This window comes from Lepisosteus platostomus, chromosome 4 (assembly GCF_059453375.1).
Source record: "Lepisosteus platostomus isolate fLepPlt1 chromosome 4, fLepPlt1.hap1, whole genome shotgun sequence".
In the NCBI taxonomy this organism is placed as follows: domain Eukaryota; kingdom Metazoa; phylum Chordata; class Actinopteri; order Semionotiformes; family Lepisosteidae; genus Lepisosteus; species Lepisosteus platostomus.
This window is the reverse complement of record NC_142614.1, coordinates 52,139,365-52,166,077: the sequence shown is the minus strand read 5'-3', so window position 1 is coordinate 52,166,077 and position 26,713 is coordinate 52,139,365. Positions and strand designations below refer to the sequence as shown.

The 26,713-nt window shown below is 35.8% G+C and overlaps 1 protein-coding gene across 2 annotated transcripts in view; it reads right to left on the bottom strand.

Moving 5' to 3' along the window:
- fbn2 (fibrillin 2) overlaps positions 1–26,713 on the bottom strand; it is a 115,196-nt gene that overhangs the window by 67,042 nt on the left and 21,441 nt on the right. For both annotated transcript variants that reach the window (XM_088629828.1, XM_088629829.1), the window contains exons 7-17: positions 24,952–25,077; positions 15,783–15,908; positions 10,487–10,639; positions 9,482–9,652; positions 8,241–8,378; positions 7,638–7,757; positions 7,016–7,141; positions 6,157–6,279; positions 4,809–4,931; positions 3,972–4,124; positions 755–808 (exon numbers count right to left, since the gene is read on the bottom strand). In XM_088629828.1, coding sequence (XP_088485954.1) covers positions 755–808; positions 3,972–4,124; positions 4,809–4,931; positions 6,157–6,279; positions 7,016–7,141; positions 7,638–7,757; positions 8,241–8,378; positions 9,482–9,652; positions 10,487–10,639; positions 15,783–15,908; positions 24,952–25,077 — 1,413 coding nt within the window. The remainder of the gene's footprint in view (positions 1–754; positions 809–3,971; positions 4,125–4,808; positions 4,932–6,156; positions 6,280–7,015; positions 7,142–7,637; positions 7,758–8,240; positions 8,379–9,481; positions 9,653–10,486; positions 10,640–15,782; positions 15,909–24,951; positions 25,078–26,713) is intronic.

The window sequence follows — 26,713 nt, the reverse complement described above, 5'->3', positions numbered from 1 at the left end:
CCAAAAGCAAAATGAATGAATTGAAGCTGTTAGAAAATAATAAACATTTACCCATTAGGTATTTAGTTCTGTAACACAGAGTAGCGTGTGCCATAGTAGGTAACACTTCTGTCTTACAGTTCTAGTGTGCTAGATTTAATTCTTTGCTGGGGCACCCTGCCTGTAGAATCCATATGTTGTGTCCCTAGTTGTGTGAATTTTGTATTGGAAGAAATTGGACCCCTTGCTCATTTATCCATTCTTCTCTGCTACAATTACAGCTCTAACTTAGCTATGATACATTTTAGGTGAAGACAAAGACTAATTTCTATAAGGAACAAGTAAAGGTTTATTCTATGTTGAAAGGAGAAGAAAGGAAACACAACAATTCGGCTGTGGAGGCTTCTTCGGGTGTGAAAAAGACAGGGGAGTCACAAGAGATTATATAGCGTACGAAGAGATCTGGTAAAAGATTTAGAGGAAGGCATAGTGGGTCGCAGCATAACTAGTCTGAAGTAGTTCAAGTAGGTAGCTGCGTTAGTATGCGTAGGCTGCAAAGGAAAAAATAAAAGGTTTATTCCATGCTGAAAAGATATGATTTATTGATTTATTTCTATAATACCTGCCCTTCGAGAAAAATCGGTTTGACCTCTTTCTTACTTACAGATATGATTTTAATACGTTGTGACTTGAATAGTCTCAATAGTACATGTAACCACTGATAGTTTCAGCAGACTTTTTAGTCATAAATGTCAAAGTAGTGAAAATTATTTACCTCTTCCTTCTACTGAAAATCCAATTCCACTACCACAGAGAGCTTGAAATTCAGCTGGAACAAAATGATTCACAATTAGTCATTTAACACAAAACTGATTAACGAAAGTAAATAAAGTATAATAAAGTGTAATATAACGAAAGTGTAATATTATGGGGGCCCTTCTTTCCCTTAATAAAATAGGTTTATATTTGTTTGGTGATGAGGATATCAGACAATTATATTATTTCTCACAAATTCATATAGGATAGACACCCTCATGTTTTCAATTGTTTTGCCTTCACTGAAATCATTGTCTGTGAAATGTAATCTATTCAGTAAAAAAACTATTTGGTTCTAAGAAACGTTATGAAATGTAATTCAAGTCCCTCAGAAATCGGAAAAAAAAAAGTCCTAAACCACAATGTCGTCTTACTCAAAATCCGGCAAACCAACTAAAAATTAGGACATGGAAACAGATCATCCTACAATTATAGAGTTAACTGAACTTTTCATGCCTAAAGAATAATTTTGAAACCTTAGCAGTTAAAATTAAGTACTCTTAAGAAACTATTTCCAGTAAAGTATGTAGTATGAGCTTGATTATCTTACTATCTGATTCTCAACCCTCAATATTCTGTAGGTAACTGATATTTCTGATACAGATTTCTCCCTTTGCATTTCTGATTTATATCCGCACCTCATTAAGTCATATACTGAAGTCAGGAGCCCACATCTTCATTAAATCATCCACTGAAGTGAGAGGGATAGAGGCTGAGGTCAGTGCTGTAATTCAGCTTATACTTGAAGCCATTTGGCAGCACTCATTATTTTCATATTTGTAAATCACCCAAAAATTTCAAGAACTGAATAATGCACAAGAACTTAGAAAGAGTTTCATTTCTGTAATGACGTTTAGAAGACTTTAAACACCATCACCGCTGCAGCATAAATTTTCAATTTAATGTCTTCTTGTGCAACATGCACTACATTGAGGAACCCTGGCAAAACCTGGCTCCAGGCTCCTTCGGGGCATCCCATAAAAGTTTGTGATCAATCTGAAAGCAATTCTGGATCTTTATGTCCTGCATAAAGCAAAGATACCAGCAGTACTTCATTCCATTGGGAAAGTGTTTTTTTTTCCTGTAACAATACAGAAGATTAATGTAGTTAGGATGTCCTGAAGAGATGGTATTGAAAGACTTTGTCACCAACAAAGATGCCCCTGTGCATTCTCCCACTATAAAAACAGAGCACAAGAGTGTCTAAGAAAAAAATAGAACCCTTTATTGTGCACAGATGCAAAGTCAAATGCTACCCCTCTTTATTAAGCAAGATAGGCAAACAAAATATTTAATACCTTTGGGAAAAAGGAAAGAAAAAAAAACAGGCTTAAACTTCCTCAAAGATGTTTGATCACAAGGTGCTAGAAAACGCTCCTTGGCATATCCTTGAGATCTTTCCTGGCAAGGGGATTACTGAGACACTCCAAACAGTGTTAAGTCTCCTTAAGTTCCAAAGAACAAAATATAAGGGTTTAAATCCCCTGATCCCCCTACTGTGTAAAACTCATACATCCCCACTCAGCAGGGCTACAGTATGTATCCACTGCATCACTTTATTAAAACAGAATAGCAATAGAGATCAAAGTCAAATCTGAGGAAAGAGGCAAAACTTAAAAAAATTTTACAAAGATGCTTCCGAGAAAGGCACCACAGACCACACCACAAGATAAGAGGATAAATGTTGACAATAAATTTACAAATTAACAACAATAACACAGGGGTGACATACATTAGACATTGGCGGTTTTAACATAAACATTCTGATATGTCTCAGGTGTCACGTGGATGAGCACCCCCTCACCACACACTGGTATAGATCGAGTTCTGGCTCCTGAGGATAAACAGGAATGTAGGCCTAATCCAAACCAATATACAGACGTCCCAGACACACAGCAGATGCTTTTGTTGAAAAAAAAACATCTGCCTGCCAAACTGCAACCCTAATATTTCAAAACCATAATACAGGTCCCCAGTCCCCAAGTTGTTAAGGCAGTACAAATTGGGGACAGCTACAGTCTGCACAGCTGAAGAAATAGTATCAAATTCTAAAATCTGTAAGAAGACACCTTTCTGAATTCTATGAATTCTATGCATCCTTGCAATCGGTTTACTGTAGAAAAAGCAGAAATGCTCACTATGAAAATGTTTAGTTTTCACATTTTATAGAGGCAGAAAAAAGGCTATAAATTACTTAAATGGCAGGCATTACCCTCCACCATAATGCGAGTAGACCATAAGCACACTCAAGTGGTACACAGAGAGAAAAATCTTTAAACAAATTTTGGTGCAGCTTAAACTTCAAGCTAAAGTCCTTTCTCCATCCTAAAAGAGAGGCAGCATGATTGGAAACGTGTTAGAGTCAAACCACGAAGAAGCTACTATACTGTATACTGCACAACACTTCAGCAGAGAATATTTCTCAGTATTGCAGTAATTCCCAGAAAGTAAGGTTGTACTGTTAACATAGTACATGGGCACAGTTCTCAATACTCTGGATTCTTGCTACTTGCATGTATTGAATATAGTTGAGAATGCCTGTTAGGAACAGAACAGTAGGATTTGTGGACACATTCCCCTTTGCCTGTAGATCCAGGGGATTTACAAGGGGTTTTGTGTTGCGCCACTAACAAATATCAGAAAGCTGAGTTAACAAAGATTCTTCAATAAAAGGTTAAAAATGTGGTGCCAATGTGGGTAGACAATGGGTTTATAAATGCACATTTCATACTGTATTTAATTTAACTGACAATCCATCTAACCAAAGGAGTTCACCTAGAAGCCCAAATGAAACCTTAAATTGGATGACTGCAGAAAACATGTATTTTCAGACCTTTGTTATTATTGTAATTGCAATAATAACAAAGCTCTGGTTTTGACACAGTGGTTGTCAAACCACTGATGCTGAAGTGGTTTTAACACAGAATATTGTCTCTTGAACATTCGTTCTCTTATTCCTCCTAGAATGTGCATCTGAGAAAAACGTAAGGTCTTCTTTCTCACTAAAGGAATCCTAAATATGCAAGCAGGAGAGAGACCTACTGGAGAGAATGTAAATCTAAAGACAATCATCTTTTTCAGGCAGGCACTCTCCTATTCTCTATCGTCTTGAAACAGATGATGGAAACTTTGAATTTATCAGTTATGTGGAAGGTGAAATAGTGAAAAATGGGCACCTGAGTTCCTAGCTGGACAGGGCTGGCATGGCTCCCCGAAGCTGTGATCTGAATTGGCGCAGCAGCATTCCGACTTGGTGACAGCTCCCGGGAATGGACGCACACAGACGCCTTTCTTGATGGCTCCATAGCAAGTGCTGCGCATGTGAGTGTCTGAAACGGTATGAAGAAACCTTCTATATTTCACTGTGCTGAACATTCATCCCATGAAACACTGTTTATTCCCATCCATATTTTGGGACCGTTATTGTGCTTTCTGTCTATATTTGTAATGTTGCAGATAAAATATTCATACAATCCATCTCCAGATCTGTTATTCAATTACCTACCTATTCAATTAACAATGGGTGGTTAGGCCATATTAATCTTGCATTATTTTTATTTTATTTTAGTTTATTGTTAGCAAGATTATTTGAAGAGTTTATCAAGATAATCATTATTTCTGTAGTTAGACATTTAAAAAATTCGAAATCAGTGTTTAATAAACGTAACAAATTAAATGATACTACAGTCAACATTATGGGGTTACTACACACTAAAACACATTTTGAATGCGGCAATACTTTGGATAATTTACGGTAAAGGTGTCACTAACGGGCACCTTTATTATATATTGTTTACAATACATATTGTACTGGATGTTTTTTAAATAAGAAACTGCAATTCCAGCAACATAATCTGAATCATGTACTTTACAGTCAGGCCAACCCACGTAAGTGAGCAAGTTACAGATTCAATGACTCACATTCCAAATAAATTGAAAACAGCTTGGGATATCACACCAGCTTTGTGTGAACATGTTTGCCCCCTGCCTCCTGAGGATTAACAATCTCTTACCCACACAGAATCTGCCATCAACTCCAACCGCCAGGCCTGCCAGGCACTCACACCTGAAAGAGCCCTCAGTGTTTATGCAGCGCCCATTCATGCACATCCCCGGGGTCTGACATTCGTCAACATCTGAAGCAAGACAGGAAAATCTCAGTGGAAATAATCTCAAAGCAGGAGAATTAATGTTATTCATACAGTATGTGGCATCAGAGCTCTCAGTACTAGTTTATCTCCAGTATCGTTATAATAATTTTTCTTCCGTTTGCTTCTTTTTGCAACATGGGCTCATAGTGTTCCCTGGAGCACAATGCTTCAGTCTCATGCTTGGCATAAAGTACTGAGTGAAACCGATAGGACTTCTAGATTGGTGGCCTTGCTCTGTTCTTCTCAACAGATCCTCGCATGACCCACTCACTGGCCCATGAGAGGAGTGATCTGATGCCTCTCTTCCTAATAACCTGGACTGGTTATGGGACTGTACAATTGAAAATAAGTAATATACAGTAGGAAAAAATATTAGTGCCTTTTAAGTAGATGACTGATAACAAAAAACACAAAAGGGCAGTGCACTCAATACTGGGGCTCTGTAACATGGCAGCCGATTTGGGAGGTGAAAAGAAGGTGGAGCTGCCAGAGGGTGGTGATGAGACATTCCTTTATGCTACATTCTCACAAAGAAATTAAGGAATTAGCTGCACCTGTGATCAGCCATCCCTATAAAAGTCATACAGGAAGGAAGGGGGTTGTCTAATCAGACCCTCACCGGTCTTCCTGACAGAGAGAAGCAAAGATCTCAGGATGAGATTACTCCCAACATTAGGAAGAAAGTTATTTTAACCTAAACTGGAATTGTTCTCTGCCTCCTTGAGATATTAGCAACAGCCTCGTTTATAGTCATGTCAGCCACTGGTAAAAAGAAAATGGTTATTTGGCAGACTGACCAAACTGGTCTGACCTAGTGAGGACATTTTCCACTGTTACTAAAGGGTTAAAATGGGGACCTAGGCATGCCTTCATTGGAACTCACATCCAGGTGGGAAAGAAACATTGCATTGGGGTGGTCCGTTTGCCATCTCGACTCCTCTGTAATAGGGATGATTTATGTGCAGATTTTCCTGCTACATTACCAATCAGAGGGGATCTGTTACAGTCTCACTGCACAACATTAAAGGACCAAGTCATGGACACACAAGGAAGGAAACTTGGATTAACAGTATTGCTGTTAGCGTCTTTGAAGAACGAACACTTGTGATGTGATTTGTTAATGCCTGCGTGGTGCTCTTGATCATTTAATTAATACCAGACAACATATTTTGAGTGAAGCACATCCTCAAGCTCTTTGTTTCTCACCCACCAATGCAGTAACGACCACTAGCTGCCAGGGTAAAACCAGGCTTGCAGATGCACTTGAAGCTCCCATCCTCATTGATGCACATTCCATTTAAGCACATGTTGGTGGTAGCACACTCATCATGGTCTAAGAGATAAGGGACAACATGGGTTTTCACAATTAAGAGCAGTTGCAGGGTTCCACCTCAAGAATAAACAACCTAGAGTAGTCTTAAATAATGTACTAAGCCACCTTTTGCTGCATATCTGTTTGCATAAGCATCAAATCATCTTGAACTAGCCAGAAAAATATGTATTTTTATAGCCATAGTGTAGCGATTTGCACTATTTGTACTAGAAATCAAGCACAATACTACAATTAAGAAGAACTATTAGCTATTTTCACACCAATCTCCTGAACCCACAATAGTTTTCGTTTAACTTTTATTAACAGAAGGCTATTGTTTATATAATTTTGTGGGAAACAGTGACAGCTAGAAAGTCATATGGTTTTGAAGGGACAAGTTCCAGATGAATATAATGTGCAAGTATGTGTGGAAATACATAGTGGAATATATTGAGTAAAATAAATATTTAAACTTGTATAAATAAAAAAATAAATATTCAAGAGTTTTTTAACCATGCTTAGTAACCACAATCATCACTAAAATACAAACATAAAAATTCAAATGTTTCGGAGTTCAACTTCCATATTCTAATTTTTCTAACATCAGAGCAGCTGTAAAAAAAAAAACTTCCTGCGGTTTTCAGGCTTTCACTAGTTAACAGAAATACTAAGGACAGGATTATTTAGAGTTTCCAGGAAACTCTAGGTTACATCAGCCTAATATAAACTACAACAGGACAAAGAAGCATTTTATTACCAACACAGTTTTTTCCATCAGGAGTCAGCTCAAAGCCAGCATTGCAGATACATTGAAAACTGCCATCAGTGTTCACACATCTCCCGTTTTTACACAGGACTCCATTCTGCAGACATTCATCGATGTCTTGAAGGAAAGAACATGCAGGAGCAGTTATATTTTATCACATTGCTGATCACCTTTACCTATGCAACACTTCAAGAATTGTAACATAAACAATTCACATACATTTAGATAGCAGCACACAGACATTTTGGTTTTTCCGAACTGAACATTTATGGAATTGTATTAGATTTGTTTCATTGATTTACACTGGAACCTGGTTCTTACGTGCATTGTTTAATGGGCAAAACATATGGTAGAAAGAAAGTGGACAACAGCTTTGAAATTAATTAAAATATAGAAAAGGACAAATCTGAATAATTGTACATAGCATATAGAATTAAATGAGATACCACGTATTTTGATTTGCAGAGAAAAAATAATCTGCCCTTTTAGCTTTAACAAAAATCCCTTTATTCAGATACAAACCAAACATTTGTTACAGAATTAATATTTCAGTATAATATGGAAATCCTAGCAAGTTTCTCACTTCAGATATAAAAAATAAAGCATCTCTCACCAATGCAGGCCTGATTGGTGGGTGTTCTCTGGAAGCCTGAATGACATTTGCAGTAGTAAGAACCAGGAGTATTCACACAGTCCCCGTTGGTACAGGGGTTAGATGAACACTCATCAATATCTGTAATAAAATAGATATGCAGAGATTAAATTCTCTCAGTTATCAAAGTTTACAGTTGGTCTAATCCTATACTCCTCTATGTATAAAAAGGTCTGGTTAAAATAACTTGTGAAATATTTTAAAGAAAAAATACTGCCTACTGTACAGTAACTTATTAACACTGTAAGCATATTCCTTTCTGTTTTTATATTTTACACCCCTTAAAAGATAGTTTGCATGAACATGATTTTTATCAGAAAGAAACTTGGGTAAATTCAATGTCAAACGCTGTGAGAAAATAAAATACTCTGGCTGCTTTTTTTACATGGATATTGCAAGCCAAGTTAATGAAATGAACCAACGGCAGTATGAAGATATCATTTAGTAGAATCAGAATTCTTAATTACAAATTAAAATGTACCATACCAAGGCAGTGCAGCTATGTCTACATTTTAAGAGGTGTGTTAAATGCATGATATGCTTTGATTTCTGTGCTGTTCTTACCAGTACATTCCCCCCGCACATCTTGTCTGAATCCCATGTTGCATTCACAGCGATAGCTGGAAGGAACAGGAATACAGCGCCCATTGAGGCACAGGTTGGTGAATCTCTGGCAGATGTCAACTGTTTGGTTTAGAGTTTCTGTAAAATAAGCAAGTCCATAAGTAAACAACCCTGGCCTTTGATTAGGCTTGAGGTAAATGAATAGTGTATGTATCGAGATGAGAGTAGTTTTGAAGCTTTTTTCTTCTTCTTACAATTACTGTATGATGAAATCAGAGATCTAAGGAAGCCACTAAAACAAGGGATTATTTCAAATCTAAATGTGAAAGTGTGCTTGTGTGACCAGCTCACATTTCTCAGCAGGAACCATGAAACAGATATAGAAGATGGTGCATGTCCTGGACAGTACGTACAAGTTTATCTTGAATTTATAATATACTTATCTCAGGATTGGGAAAATAAAGCAGCTAGTTTGTGATCACAAGATGATAAGCTCAGAAACTGGTGAACAGAACGAATAATATGATCCTAAGATAAAATACTTCAAGAGTTTGGGAATACACAGCAATGCAGGTAGTGGACAAAAAAAATAAACAGGTGTGATTCTTGAGGCATGGCTGGCAGGAGCTTCAGTAGGCAAGACAGCTCAATGAGCAGTGTGTCTAAGGTTAAGGTGATACAGGCATGGAAAACCAAGGGAATGACATTCTCTGCAAAGGACACCACTGAGTGAAAGTGAATACTCAAGGAATCATGATATCCGTGTCTTAATCTGAGTTGCAAGGCAAAAGAGGTGAGCAAATGGCTGCACATTTAAAACTGCAAGGCAAGCAGTAGGTTTAATCTAAAACTAAAAACTCTGATGAAAACATTTTGAGTGAGATACTATATTCAGGTTGCAGTGTACAAACTGTTCATCATACTCCAGTGTCCAGTCCAGAGTCCAGTGGCACAAATAGCATGGGTAACTTACTATTGAGCAGTGGAGAACAATAATATGATTCAGATACATTATCTTTCACCATGTTCTCATCAAAGGTGTGAGTGCATGGGTGGCACCAACCTAAAGAACTCTACCATTACAGTCTCTAGTGCTTTGTTCCAGCAGTGAAGGTTTTGTGGGGCACACTTTCCTGCCTTGTTTTGGGTGTACTTGTTCCCCCAGAAGGCAAGATGAACAGTAATCACTGTGAATTCTGAATGAACAAACCAAAAATCAATTCTGCGCGCCTTAAACTCACCAAAATCTGGGAGTGGCCTGTGAAGTTGGCCGGTTTGGACTCGTTCTCCAGTGATTGTGGGATCAAGCTCACTGGGCACAAAATGATTTATTCTTCCACCTGTAATTCCAGGATCCACTTCTGGGAAGCCTCCTAAAGGTATGCCTTGAATGCACAGCCTCCGATACTCATCTGAAAAATAGAAAAGAGTTTTTTATAAACTATATTAAAAAAACGAATACAGAAATTAAACAAGGACAAAGGACTTATTGAATGCATGATAAATTAATATTTACTCAAGATTCAAGAGGGATTCCTTTTTAAGGTTTGAATGGTTTTAAAGAGCATCTTTTCACAATGTAAATTTGCTGAATTAACAACATAGCAAAACACCTGTAGGACAGGTACAGCACTGCAAGCTCACTGGAGTCTGTCAAGCCAAAATGTGAAGAAAATCCAGAATATTTAATACTATGTGTTACAGACATATTCACCCCCTTCCAATTATGTCTCTTTAGAGTTACAAAAGATTCCTTGTGAATTTTTTAAAGTTAATATTTTTCATCAAAACTTAATTGATGTCAGAGTCAACTGCAAGGAGCATTCAAAACTTAAATGCTGATTCTGTAAGTATTTATCCCCTTTTCTATGGCCCAAAATCTAATCTAAACTAGTTCAGGAGCACACAGTTACTGGGACAAGTCACAGAATTAGTTGAATAGCCTCCGTCTGTGATATTATACCATTTACCATGGAGGTGAATATTTTTAGAAGATATTGTATTGGCATTTCTTCAGTAAGTGTTAAAACTACTTTTTTCTCCCTGAACTTCTATTTTTTTTCTGAAATTTACAGCACCGTGCCTAAACCAAAACATGGTTGCCACCAAAGAGGGCAAAATTATTCATTCCTACTTCCTATGCCCAATTATGAAGTCCTTAGTCCACATTTAAGTGATTCCAGACTGAATTACAGTCGGTGACATCTTTAATTTCTGCAATGTGGGTAAGATGTTCCTTTCCTCACCTGAACCCCTAACGGGGCACATTTCTGGCACAGAGCCCAGGGCCCAGCAGCGTCCCAACTCACAGCAGCACCGCATCTTACTGAGGAGTCCAGTCAGCTCCTGAGCACAGCGCCCATTCACCAGGCTGGAGAAGCAGGTCCCTCCTCTTCTGTCTGTGACAGAAGCACAGAAACAGTGTGCACTTTCTACAGTCCAGCACCTCAATTTAATTTAAGCTTGCAAGTTATAGTCTACTGTCTCGAGTTCCGTGTAAAATAACCTTTTCCACGAATGGTTTGCTCAGTGCCTCTTAAATAACTGTAAATTAAAGACACTGATACAACAGTTCCACACAACCGTGTTAAAGGTAATGCTGGATATTGTTGTTTATATTGTGTAATTCTGAGTATACTTTGAAATACCTGTACAACAAAACCAGTCATCTCACAAAACTGGATGTTTGTGAGCTTACTAGATGGATACTATAAAAGCAAAATAAAGTGCTACAATTTAAAATGCTATCCGATAAATATTTTACTGAGAAAAGGCATAGTAAGAATTACAGTTCATTTTTTCGTAGCTTAAAGAGCTGCGTTATTTTTATGCTCTACGTTCTTTACACCCATATGGAAAGTACAGTAATAATAAAGATCTAACTGAAGATCTGTTTGTTTCCTTATATCATTCCACTTGGATATTATTTTTCCACTAATAGAATCCATTTTATTTATACATCCTAAAGGGGGAACAAAAATCACATTATATCATTGTCAGGCTGAATATTAAATATAAACTTAAAACTGTAAAATGGCAGGATTCCAACCTCCAGCAAGACTCTTGCGCTGAAACTAATACTGTACAGTATGTATGCTTATGATTCTACTAAACTGCATCATACTTTTCATAATAAAAAGTACAGAAAAGTTCATGCAATACTGTGCTATAAATAGATCTTCTTTTGAAAATCTACAGTATAATTTTAAGATGTTATAAATGCATGTTTTCCACATCATTAAAATAATACCAAAGCTCTTTGAGGTGCCAAGAGTCACTTAATGTTTTGCTACACAGAGGCAGTATAGTAGGGAGAGCTCCGGACCAGAGGGTCATATTTCCAAATCCCAGAAGGGGCACCCCTGTTGTAAGTAAAATCAGGGCACTTCAAACAAAACTCCATTAAATTTCCTGTATAAATGGATATTTTCCAGGTCATGATTGTAAATGAGTATTTATTCTCAATTGAAATACCTTTACACAGATAAATAATTAATTAAAAATACACAGACGATTCACAGGAGAAAAGAGGAGAAGCAGCTACCACTATGTAAAATGTACAGGAGTTATAAATCTTAATCAGAAAACCTTGATTTCCATTTTGTGGAAGATATTTCTCTAATACAGATCTCTAAATTTATCTTCCTCTTTTTACTTCCCTTATACAATGTAGCTTACAAATTAAAGATAGCCTTCTATGCTTTCTCTATTAATGACATGTCTTAAGTAAACAGATATTAAATGCTCTTTAGTATAAAAATTCACTTGCAATTCACTACAAGTTTTTCCAAATGTTAACATTTTAAAATATTTAAAAACTTTTAAATGAGACACCACAGTAAATCTTGGTTTTCCTGGGCTTCTTGTCTTCTGTGACATTCTGTTGCCTGGTAAAGAGTATTTCAGACTGTGAACCTAAAGCTGTAAGTCCTGCTACCAGCTGCTTTACCATCATTGCCCCAAGAGGCCCTGCTGTAGGGGACCTGTGAAATCTTACAGAAATCTGCCAGAGGAATGGAAAGTCAAAGGTCACACACCTTTAGTCAAACCTATTAGAGCTAAAATGGTTGCTTAATGTCTCCACAGGACACGTTATGAAACATGGCTCGTTTTAATACTTTTAGTCATCTTTGTGGTTCGAATTATTTATATGGACATCATCCTTGCAAACTGCCCATAACTGCACAGATATAAAATATAATAGATTATATGTCTATACGTGTATATACCATGTTTGATTTGTGTGGCGTGAATATAATTCTAAATCACTACAATGCTCTGTAGGAAAATAATCTTTGAAATGGTAAAGGTTTAAAATGGATGTTTGCAAAGGTTTCTATGTTCATGGAAATAGACCATTTAGCCAGGAATCAAGATAAGACAGTAAAGTCTTAAACCAAGAAACGGTAATATAAAAAGGCTTGTTCATTTGACCATGCCAAATAATTGGGGTTTATAAATACAGGTAAATTATATCTGTTTTTTGTACACTAAGATCGGTGACAGCCTGTTTTCCTAGTGAACGTGGCATCCTGATAATGCTATTTGCAGAGTCAGTATTCAAATTTAAATCAGTTTCATCTCAACACCACTTCTTTTCCACACAAAATCCAAACTAACAGACTCAGATGTTATGATAGCAGAATGCTCTCAAAAATAACACAAGGTATGGGGCCAAAAACGCAATTTAAAATACTTTAATCATTTTTCCCCTATAAGGGACAATGTGCTCTCAAGTATTCTTGGACCTTGTTATGTTGTAACTAATGATGTGCTGATAACTGCTGACTGACAAGGGGAACAGAGTCAGCTGTGAGTCCTTAAACTCTGGCAAGATATCACCAAAAGCAATTCTGATGGATATAAAAGGGATTGCTATATTCTAAACACAACTCCAATTTACAGACTTTACGAGTCATTACAATATATACTATTGCAAATATTTCTGGAGCTTGTGCAATTGATATAAAATACATAAAAATAAACCTTCACTTAAGAAAACACAATTTTTCATTTTTATCAGCTTTAGTTTTCTGCTTTCATTCTCTCTACATTATGATATTTAAAACCAAAGGTTTCAAACTACAATAGAAAATTAAAACATAGTATACTGTAATTTTATTTCTAAACAAAACATGAATGCTCAAGTTGAAAAGGACTTAATTTATTATGGCTGTTCCTCATTATTTTTTCACCATGAGTTTTCTAGTGGAATGCACAGCTGTAATACAGTCATCCAAACTGTAATTGTAGGTTAAGCCAAGATACCAGTTTTCTCTCTGAGCCTGCATTTCAACTATGTCACTCTTCCCCCCAAGAATCACTGAATTACCTGCATTCTGCTCAAGTCAAAACATGTTCCTTGGTGGGAGGTTATTTTAAACAGAATAATGAGACTATTGAGACTGAGGCCCAAAATTACAATACAGAAACTACTAAAACGCACATATTGGGCTTATAATAAATCCTAAAGATAAAACATAACTGAAAAGCTTTTAGGGTGGACAGGGAAGAAGGAGATGGGAGAACCACCTTAAGGACAAGGGGACAATAATACTGAAAGAATGAACCGGTGGTACCCTACTGTTATAATGTGGAATCTGGGGTCTATTTTCCCACTTGCATTGCATCTGTGGTATCTCACACACCAGCCATAACACCAGTGACTGCACAATGTGACAGAAGAGAGGACCAAAAGCTCATGTTCCTAGTGAAAACATACCATTCAGCCTTTGTCAATATGAAGGTACACCATAAAGATGTTATAAAGATGTTTGTGACATTTTAATGTTGTAATACTATTTTCAATGATGTGTTGCTATGTATTTAGACAGCTGCTCCTCATGCAGTGGGTACTGTGCTTTTTTTACTAACAAGAGGTGTTTATGATAACAACTATAATGTAATACAACTGTAGCCCACCCACTATTGACCATCAAATTCAAATTATTTACAGCTGTACAAGGGGATTTTATAGCTATGTAAACACTTAATTTTTCACAGAAAAGTACTGAATTCAACCTTTTTTAAGACCATTACAGTATGTCTTTAAGTAAATAGCCGGAAAATGTAAAGTCCTTTAATTCTGAAACAGAAAAATGGAAACAGGAAATGTTTTTTCAACACTTTTGAGCAATAAATTAATCCACTAGTCTACGGATATAGCTAATGACTATTTTTTTTCATTTTAAATCACATTTACAATATACTGTACTAATGTACACACTGTAAAATATAAGCAGTTCCTATATGGGACTCTGTAACATATGTCCCATTTAAATAAATAAAATAAAGTAAAAACTATACTGTACTTCATATAGTTGACATTTAGAATGAAAAGTGCACCTGTAAAAACATAAAAAGACTGATGAACATTTTGAACAGTTGTATTCAGTTAAAAAGGGATTTTCTACAAATTCCTCAGTGTAGATATTTGTATTATTTAAAACATGTATCATTAGTTTTTAAACAAACAGTTGAAAACTAAGACCTAGCGATATTATATATAATACAATAAATAATAAAGTATATTTGTTTCACTCACAAAAATGTATAAAAGCCTCTCTAAGGAACATACTGTAATTTTTGACAGGATCGTTTAAGTTCCTGATGATTTTCCTGATGATAACAGACACAAGCCTGTTATCAATTTTGAAACTTAATCAGTTATGCGGATATGCCGCGGTTATGCGGTTTGCCCTTTCGCAAAACATTTCAGAGGACTAATATTTAAATAACAAGCCAATACAGTTATTAATACCTTTTGGCTATCATGTCATTATCCCCCTACTTAGTTACAAAAATGCAGTTTAACACATTTATTTCTCTTTCAGGATGGTTTCACTAGGAAAGAATAAATATTGGCTTTCCTACATCCAAAGTGAAAACCACCTGAATTATTTGTCTAACAGTCACTAAGGGACAGTTTCAGATATTCTTTAATGTGGCCCAGTGGAGTATGTTATTTGCCAATTTACATGCTTGAGGGATTAAGACACCATGATTAATCACTTTCTTCATTCCCCATTTCCAAATGAGGTAAATAATCAAGAACTAGTGTTATCTTTCAGCTATTTTCAACAGACAATTCAACTCTTTTCTATATACTGTATACCCCTTTTGTATGCACTTGCACCTTAACTTTTCCTTCATAGACGAAGCACCTTGCATAAAATGTAGCTTCCAGTCTGCATTTGGAGATTTGGTCCACAAATCTCCACTTGAACAAAATTACCTACAGTAAATACGAACAGGGTGCATGCTTCTTCTGGGTCCAGTGAAAACGAAAAGTGAAAAAAATTGGTTTCAGCCAAGAAAAACATTATACCCACTTTAGACCAAACCAAAAAAATACAGCTCTTGAGAACGCATTTTCTATTGCTTACACCAAAATGACTTCTTTGGATTTACTATAGTTCTCCAGCTCCAGGCTTAGGTAAATTATTGTGCCATTCCAGTGATTTTTTGTTAGGTTTGGTTGGTGGCTGTTTGTTTTTTAAGAGAAGACAACATTACTGTGCACAAAGCTATGCCTGAACTTACCAAAGCATCTAGTGCCATCAGCAGATTGCATATAGCCAGGTGGGCAAATGCAGGAATAACCTCCGACTGCGTTGATGCACTGACCTCCATCACACACACCCTGAAGTGTACTACACTCATCTATATCTGTAAAAAAATAAACAGTAAAACGTCAAAATAAATCAAATTTGACAGCAACGGTTCACTTCTAATGTACAGTACCATGCATTACCAGTACTTATCATGGAGTAAGTCTGAAAAAGTCTGAAACAGTGGTTAACCAAAAAACTCGGTTTAGAGTGTTTAAGCCATTAAAATGAAAAGAATGAAAAATAATTTCATGCATTAAACAATAGTGCCATTTTGTCCATTAAGAGTACTTTCAAGCAGATTGGAACACCATACATATTCGGTACACCAATTTATGAAGCTGAAGAAAACAAAAATGTATTACTGTGCATTAAGAGTGTATGTAATTGACAGCTTTATCTGTTTTTCCTATGATAATTACTGTATAGAGTCATAAAATGATAGTTTTATGACAGAGGAGTTAGAACTGCAAGCCCAACAACAAAAGAGAGGAAATAGGCATATAACACAGCAGGTACAGTATCCTAAAGCCTACATTTAATCATTGTTTTAAAATAACTGATCTGCAGTGTTTCTAAAAATTGGCACAACAAACTACAACATTCACAAATTCAATGAGATCAGAAAATAATCCCCCAATTAAAAATAAAATAAAATGCTTTTAGTCTTTTCAGGGGACGAATGAATACATAAAACACCTGACTCATTTTCTAGTCTCAATCTTATGGAATGATTTTAATGTATCTCAGTGTTAAAGTATTACAATTACTTTACAGAAAGGGTCAGAATTTCTTAACAGATACCTTTTACTAATTGCTAGTAGAGCCCACCAAGACTGCAAAAAGTGTTTCGCATTATTACCGAGGCATTGAATGAAAACTAAAAGGAACTAAAGCACCTTCTTAAAAAAATAAAAAAAGTAAATTCTTTTGAAAAAAAATAAAGAATCAAATTTTGGCCACACTTCAAAGACCACAGGAGTAATAGAGAGAAAGAGAGACACATACTGTCAAAGCAATCAAAACTTTTGACCCATATTGATTATTTGATCGTATTAGCCTTTAGACCAAGAATCACACCAAGCTCCTATTAGTGTTTTCTGTTTTCTGCCCACAATTTCCACTTGTGTCTCAGGTTCTTCACGGTTTCCTAACACTGCTCCTTCTAATTCTCTTTAAAGCGCTGTTAGAAAAGTCAGTATCCTAAACTGGTCAGCCACATTTCTCTTTTTCCAGGCTATATAAACTATTTCTGTGAAGAGATACAGTACTTGTTTACTTCTTTTATAAAAGGGTGCAACAAGAGTCAATCATCATTAAATAATTATACTAAAGAGCAAATCAAGCCACATCAACATGTTTCCTAACTCAGGAGTGTTACAAAAATAAACTAGTAATATCCAAGTACCATATACTCTTTCAAAATATGAAAGACTAACCTAGGCTTTTAAATGGCTTGGAAACCCAATTTGACAAGTCATGATTGGCAGTGGAAACATAAATTGAAATACAGCGTCATTCTAATGAATGTTGAAAGCCGTTAATGAAGTCCAACAGAATTTTCTTGTAAAAAAGGCACAGTTGGTGCTTTCACTCTCCACTTTTTACAGGGCGTCCCTCATGAATACTCTAAATCTACATCAACAGAGAGAAACTAAGTGTCTGGATTGTTTTTCTTTTACAAAGTTCACCATGCATCAACATAAGTATTTATTTAAAAATAAATTAAAATATGCATTGGAAGTGACATAAATAGAAACCCTCCCAACTACATTTCCTTACTATGATATTGCAGGATGTCTTAAATACAACTGTTTATCTTTTTTCAGTTTGGATATTTCACTTTAATACAAATATATATTTGTATTATATAAATTTATATAAAATCCTGTAAATCTTCCATTTTGTTTTTCAAAGAGGCTCAACCTAGGGGGATCACCAGACTTGAAAGAATTGTTTCGGTGTGCATTTGATCACGAAATGTGATAAAATAAAAATGTGAATTTAGACGTTTAATGTGCACCAAGCTCAACCAAAACATAAAAAATGCACTAAAGGTCACAATGAAAGGAGGACTATCAGCCCTTCTACCTCATTGAATTATTCTGAGGATCTCAACCAGTTCCTTGTTTTGTTAAAGTGGCCTCAATAGCAGGGCTGGATACGTTTGCTCATGACTCTCCCTAACGTTTGTGTAAAAATGTGTCATGTTCTCAGTTCTAAGCACTTCCCCTTAGCTTCCATTTGTGTCTTCAGGTTCATATTTCACTGCAGAGGTCTACTTGGGGACTTTTTTGAGGATTCTGAATTCTTGAATCTTGTCCCGACTCAAGTCTCGCATTTAACAGAATTTCAGATCTTTTCATCTGTCAGTATAAGACATTCCTTTAAGCACAGTAATATACCAGACAGCTTTTCTTTGGACAAACTGCAGAGGCACAATATATATATTGAAATATTGCAACCAAAGAAAGTAAATAAACTCATTTTAAAGGTTTCAGTAGTTTTGTATTTGAAAAAAAGATATCCTCTCCAATTATTCTACCAGGCTCCCAGGTGCCTGCTCACTTGGAGTGTTAACAGAGAGAGAAAGAAAGGCTTCCCTTTCCCATACTTTTACTGAGACCATAACAGAGAACAGAACTGATCCAATAACTAGTGGTTTTAAATTGGGAGGCTACAGAAAGGAAACAATTCAATTCAGAAAAAAAGATTCATGCTCAGGAAAACTGTTCAGGATGAAATGCCCATTGTGCATTTCAAGATTTTAATGTTTTATCATTTTGCCTATTTTGAGATGAGACTTATATTAAACCAACCAGAATGAGTGAACCCAGACCATGCCAGGAAAATATGTCCATTAACACTATGGAACCACCAGTACACTTGACTACTGGAACCAGGGCTGTGGGCTATAAAGTGTTTTAGGTTGGTGACACACATGCACTTTTCTTGATTTGTCAAGAACAAGGAGAAGGATGATTTTTCTGACCATGTTACATTTCCTTGTGCCTGGTACCTCACTGAAGTTCTGGCAGACTGCATTTGATTAAACTGGTTGTTTGCAAACCAGTTTGAAATTAGTAGCCAGTTGGTCTGCTGAGGCTCCCCTGTTTTGCCTTGCACTTTGATTTAATGCACAGATATCACAATGCTGGAGTATGTGTCCTGACCTGCTGTTGCCCTTTACTGATGATGTCTTTCCCTTGGAGTTCAATGCTCACATCACCGCTGACTGTGAGACTGCTGTCCTAATTTGAACACTGCAATAAGAGTGACTTCTGCATACTTCACCAACAATGCTATTTGAGAAGATAGCACTTGATGCCTGTTCTGTATTAATATTTTGTTTTTGAACAATACAGATTTCAGTATTCATTAAAAATCTTACTTTTTATTTTATAGACAACTACATTTTATGTATAGGTACAGCTGCATCCTTCACATGTTGAGTGAACCGTCTTAGTAATACTGCCATTATTTTCTGCATTAACTACTGTACCTTCCTCGAGTCAAAAACAAGGACCTGCCACATGGTTGTATTCATTCACTGAAATTGTAACATCATGGTCACCTAATATTAAAAGCTAATATGCAAAACTTTACCCTTCTTTAGGTATGTGATTTCTTTGTATTTGTATTTGTTACTGCATTTTGGATTTTTTTTTTTTACAGTAACATTAAATCTACAACTATGCATTCAGGTTCAACCATTTTAAAACACAATCTCAGAAAATGAATGGGTATTCATTTAATTCAACTGAACGAGAAAATGCTACCTCAAATGTTACAATTGGCTTATGCAAAACGACAAACTGACATTGACACCAAAATCCCAAACACAATTGGTTTGAATAATTCTTCAGACACTTCAAAGGCAGGGCCCCTACTTAATTATAAGGGGTGTTTAAAATTACAGTGTATAAAAATGTCTTCCATTCCATCAATTCTGTTCCAGTTTTGTTCCCAGCATGTCGTTTCCCTCCCTCAGGCCACACATTAATTGCCACAGACCAAATAACCAAGACAGCACCTGAAAAACGTGCTGCAGATTTCCTGTAGAGCTGCCTTAAAAGTAGATGCTTTGTCAGCTGGTTTATTTCAAATACTCATTTGTTATGTGAAAATGTTATGTATTAAATAACACAGCTGGCTATGTCATTTGCCTGTTGTCAAAGGTAACACTTCCTGTGCACTTCAATTACAGCTTACAAATCGTTAAGTAAACTGCTGGCAGAAGTGTGTCACATCAGGCTGTGCAAAATTAGCACACTCTAAGACAATACAAGTAAAAGAAAATTCCCACTGAATCCTGATAGCTTCATTAGTTTTGTACAAAAAGAATGTTTATTTAAACTACACTATTACAGAAATACATAACCTACGTTTAGTACAGCATATGTGTGGTGATAATTAAAAAAGGAACAACAAGGATTTGACTTTTAATGTTTATACTGTATTTCCATATGAAAAAAGGTGAGTACACAAAGGGCCTCATGGAACACTCATTAGCCATTTAATACCAGTCAGAACTTGAAAGTTCAACCAGTTGAAAAAGTCTATGAACTCAACAGTGTGGGCTTAAAAGAGGTGGAAAGAAACACTTCTCTGTTTTAGGCTGCAAAATCAAGGTGGACACTGGCTACAGTGTCTCCCTAACAGTCAGAAGTGAACAGTTGCTTGCAACATATGAGCATTTCTTATTCATCTGCATGAAATAAAAAAATAAGGCTGTACGTTATTAAACAAGCACCAGTTGCATACAAAGTTGCAATACATACTGTACAATATATGTTCAAAGAAAAAGATACCTTCTGTAGCTAATTAAATGTTGTAAGCAAACAAAGGCAGTCATTGAAAGGAGGTTCAACAACAGCAAATAGCAGGTGCTAAACATAGAAATAAATTTATAGGGTGAGAAATAAGTGTCCTGTCCATCAGCAAAGTCAAACTGTTCGGAAAATTCCCAGAGCAGCAAGCCAGACCATACAGCAGGGATCGTGGAACAGAATTTAGACATTCTGAATTTCTTACCAGAATTTATACTTAAAATCACATAAAACAACATGAGAAAACTGCACTGGGCAGGGAGAAAAATAGAATTTGGAAGTAATAACTTCTCCAAAGTAAATGCCTAGGGAATGACACAGAGTGAAAGAGAAGAAAATAGCTTGTGAATTAAACATTGCTCTCCAAAATTCTTGAAACAATCTAAACTGATCTGCTCTTTTCACTAAATACACGCCTGTCTTTATGTAGAAAAACAATAGAAAGTGACACTTTCTAGTGAAATTTTAACCATGTCTTAAGCTAACAGTTAACCTGATAAGCTTGTAGGACCCTGCAGCATGAAATATGTGTGTAGAGAGGAACAAAAGATAATAATGCAAAAATGATGATGATTCTATTAGATTTGACTGGCAAATGTGATGGAATATCTAAAAAAATTACAACAAATACAATACTGTATATCGGCTGCTAGTGTATAGTTTACCTTGAGTTACTGGAATCATGTTTTTGAAGATTCAGTGTGAATTAAAGTCTGCTACATGTCAAGTCTGGTTTAGTATGAACCAAACTATGCTTAATACTGGTCAAAGATGCTACAGTATAACAGAATAAAGCACTAGTGGAGGATCTGAGTAAACTCTTAATCCTCACAAAAAATAAATTAGAAATGTCATCAAATGTAACCCATGATGGTCTCTAAACTTCAAATGCATTCTTGTTTGCTGTAAATTCCATTTTCTTCATGTGGCTCAGCTTTGAAACAGTTTGAAACACAGTTTAAAAATAGAGGACACAAGTGGAAACTATGTGGAAGTGCATTTAAAACTACAAAACAAGAGGCAGCTCTTCATTCAAGGGGTTCTGAGAGTATAACAACCTTCCCAGCCATGTTTTTGAAGTTTCCTCTTTCAAGAAATGGTTGAATGAGATCCTCAGATCAATTAGCTACTACTATACAGTACATGCCAAACACTCTTCTGTAGATGGGCCAAATGGCCTGCACCTGTTTTCAGCCTTTCTTGGTGTCTTATGTTCAGTCACGATTTGCAGAGATGGCATCAGCTTTCATAGTATCCCAGCACAGCTTACAATACAACCTTGTGTGACAATAACAGAACTAAGAGGGGTCCATAGAGAAATATTTAAGAATTTTAAGAATATTTTTTAAGAATATTAAATAAATCAGAATATTAAACAAAGTAAATCAGTTGGTTTATTACGTATTAAACATCTGTCTATACAGTGGAGGTAGACAGATTACATACAGGATGATAATGGGTTTAACTCCCACTTGGGCCACTGCTGAGAAAGGTACTGTACTGTATGTAGCTAAATGTGCTGCTGAATAAACGGATACTCTAAAGGTCGCCATTGTAAATAAGAATTTCTTCTCTATTGACTTAACTAGTGAGATAAAAGATTAAATGAAAAATTAATGTTAAAGTAGCTACAGTACCAAGGTTCTGGGGATCCTCACACATAGAGCAGAGACTGTTGTACAGTTCAAACATAAATTAATTATGATCCTTGGACAGCTGTGTGGAGGGGTGGTTAAGGTTCTGGCCTTGTAAATACTGTAAATAGCTATGGGTTCAAATGTAAGGTGAGAGACTCACAGCAAGATACTTCACCCAAATTGCTCCAGTAAGATACCCAGTTGTATAAATGGGTATCTACTAAAACCTCAGCTTAAGTCAGTGTGGATAAAAACATCAGCCAAACAAAATTAATAATAGTAATACAGTATATGGACGTCTTTCCTCTTTATAGCAGTTCCCTCTCTAATACAATGTATCTGCTACATGTATCTGCTCCTTACATACACAACACCTGTCAATATGTAAGGAAATATTCTGTTGCCCATTCTAACAAACGCACCAACTTCAACATGTTGAGCAATCCATTATTATTATTCCAGGCTCACCGCTCACAGCTAGGATCACTCCAACCTCTCTTCCCAAAAGAGCAAACTTATTCCCAGAAGAGTAAAACTAAAGGTTTTATCTTTCATCAGTTCAATTACTGTCTAAGAGTGAACAAATATTGCTGAAAACCCCAGTGTGGCTTTAACCACATTTTTAAAAGCAGGATTGTTTAACCTTTTAACTGTAAGCAGTTTTGTCTAACCTGGACTTCTGTACATAGCTGGTGAAAACAGATTACCTTGAGGTACCCCTCCACTTTTAAAGGATTTAATCTAAGCAATACCAGCTGTTTAAGCCCCCCTTTTATTCCAGCAACCAGCTGTAGTCCCCATGGGAAGGCACACCTTTAATAACCTCTAATGGCGTATAATGGCATGATTACTAGTCTCATTTTGCTGTTGTTAAACAGTCTAATGCAGCTCCTCGATGGCCTTCCACCATATCCCCAGCTAAAAGAACCTACTCGCTTTTGTGAATATATGCCCTCTCTTTCACTGATCCCGAACAGCCTGTTAACACTACTAACACTTGCATTGCAAGCTGATAATCAACTACTGTACCTGTTTAAGAAAAGCAGACAGTGGGTCGACAAGTCAGGCAAAGACCAGATGGGACACACTTTATTTGTGTATCTAGTCTTTTGTGTCTCACAAAGCTGTATAATCACACTTTTGTGACTGAAAAAGTTGCAAGTCCCAGTGTGAACTGTGCAATCATCCATTTTGTTTTTCTGTCAAACATTTAATTTGCCAAAAGATGACACCTGCGCCTATCTAGGAACACTGCTCTAAACTACATCTCATCTGATCCACATCCTAGCTTCTTTTAAGACTATCATGTATAATTATCACATTAAGTACAAAATATCTTAATTTAATTATGACATACTATTTATAGCATTCTAAATTTTTTTAGAAGTCCTCTTGTACTGTACCTCACACATATCAGAGTAATATTGTTGGATTTTCACCCCGCCTAAATAAATACAGTCAGGTTCAATGGTTAAGTACTGTAGTTTAACATGAAGCATCAGAAAGGCTGGATGGCGAAAACTCTAAGGTTGATAAAGTATGCGTTATGTCTGCATTATCTTTAGGAACATATTAATAGGCAGGTCAGTTGCATCTATGGATTTAAACAGTTAGAAATGAGGCTTTGTGTTTTTAGAAATAATTTAAAATGACCAATTTTATGGTTAATGGTCTTAATATGTATTAAAACTAACTATTTAATAAATTATAAATTATTATTTTAAATGACAGACACATCCTTGGACTCCAAAGTGTAAACATTCAGTTGATTATCCTAATATTAGACCCTGATTCTTGTGATTATGTGAGGCAATGTACTAAGGATAAATCCGTTACTTCTTTCCTTCTTTGTTTAAATTGTGATTGTGATACATGAGAATAGTGTACCTCTTCTCCCTTCATTTAATCGTCCATGTTATGGACAGTAGTAGTGTTTCATTCACCCTAAGACAATATTTATGGTGGTGTTTACTTTTGAGATGTCCCTGTGGGCTATTCTATGGGTATGTTAAAATTTTGTTTGCATGATATTCTCCCCCTTTTTTGGAATGTTAAATGGAGCAAGCATTTAGCATACCAAAAAGAAGGTGCTGATCTAAAATTTATTTTGCTCTTGTTCTGTTTTACAGCTGTCATTCCAACACCTTACATTGGATAGTATCTTAAGGACTGGCGCTAAATATTTTGCTGCAAGCCCAAAGACTGTAAAAGAAGGTAACATTTTTAGGATCTAAAATGAAAGTTGATGTGAAAAAGGAAACACAAAATTCTGACCAAATGCTTGAAATTTCAAATAGACTGTAGTATTAAATGGAAGAAAAACTATGACAAAGCTTGTGAAACAAACTATTGTAAAGATGAGTTTATACCCTCATATCAGATTAACCATTTTTCATAATTATTAAAATTGATTAGTCATACCTCAAAAAACCTCATATTTCAGATGCTAAATGAAAGTTACCAATAATTACTGTCCAATAACTGAATGGTGTTCTGGATGCAGAGAAAACACAAAGCCAACTGTAGGCTTTCATGACCTTTACAGCTTTTTTCATATTGCTCAGCAGTCAGCCAGAATAAAAAAGGTCTCTCCATGCTACTTGTGCTACATATCGTAATGTATAAAAAACTGTACCTTCACATTTCTGTGTCCTCTCATTTTGCTTGTGGCCTTTTGGGCACTTGCACTCATAGGAACCTACTGTATTGATGCAGTTTCCACCTTGACAAAGGCCTGGGATGGCCTGGCATTCATCAACATCTGTGTGAAGGAAAAGCAGAACATAACTTTATAAGTAAAATAGGTTATATATACAGGAGGCACTTATATAACATTGTTTAAAGAGGTAGTGGCTCGGGTCATGATACTAAGGTTCACTGAGATCAGTTTTAAAAACAATACGAGTTACTATACTAGCAACGCTGTAAAATTCAATTTTTTTTAAGAAGTCTTCCTATTTCACAATCCTGGACGCAGCAATTTTCTAGATTGAAGTGTCACAGTGACCATACACAATTAAGAGGAGCCTTCCTTCTAATTTCAATAATTACCAATTCTTGTTGTTTTTTTAAATTCTTTAATTGTGGCTATGTATCCTTTTTTAAAGTGTGCCACAATGTATCTTTAGACATCCTGTCTGCAAACAGATACAGTACAGTATGCCTTGACTCACTGGGTTTGCACAAACAAGTCAAATAGTTATACAAAAAAAAACATTTTGTAAAAAGATTCAACTTTATTGCACTGATTTAGCTTTAGAAGAATAATGACAAAAACAGTGACCCACTCATGAAAGCCAAATATCCACTTCAAAATATCCAAACGTCTTCCAGGTTCTTTATCATAAAAATCCCTAATTAAGAGGGGGCATCAGACTGTGCTCTTTGGATATAATAACATATTTAATGTGGGCTTTATAAATTCTGTAACTCTCCAATGCTTGTATTTACTGAGCTGGATATGTTCTAATTGTAACTCTCAAAGGCCACTGTGTGCTACATACATACAGTATCAGATTTTTACACAGACCTGCACCATGTGATGGTCAATGCCACAGATGCCATCTGTGACAGAGCAATGAAGTTACTGAAGATAACCACAGCAATTACATTACTACTTTATGTAAGGGATAAATCTAACTTTTTAATAGTGGATATATATTATATAAATTAATCATATATATATATAATATAAATGATTAACAAGAAGGTATGTAGTTTAGAGTTAAAGTTTAAAATATTCATTTTAACCTTTAGGCCTTCGTTTTCTATGAATTAAAATAAAAGTAAGTTTAAACATTTGTGTATTTTCAAATGCAATTCACAAAAGTATAGTTTATGTAACGAAATAAGACAATATCTGAAAAATATTTAAGAAAGCTGTTCCTTTATTTTTTAATTTTCTGAAAACAAGTGCAAAAAATAAGCTAGGTAAAATGTAATTACAAAACTGATTATTTATCTGAACTAGATTTATTTTTCACATTAACCCTCACAAATATGCTTGAAATTAAGCTAAGTTTTCCCAGATGGTAAAATGTAGGTATCAGTGATAAAGCCTGGCATGTGAAGAAAGGAAGTGTCTGCAAGCAAAGAGCCTAAGTAAATTGTAACAGTATGTACACATTTCTCTGTTCACTTCAGACCTGCACCTTTGAAAGCAAAGCCAATATGTTTAGGGGGGTCCAGTAGATTCAGTGGACTCTCAACTGACTTAAAACATCAAAAGCAGTCCAGAAAGAAATTTAAAATGGCAGACTTGTTGAAGTCTAGATAGGCTTGGGTAATACTGTAATTCACCACCTTTAAATGAAGACTGCTAACATTGTTCAAGGAGAATAAGCCACAGGTACTAAGTGACTTAAGAAGCTGTCTGACACCCACATTCTAGCGCAGTA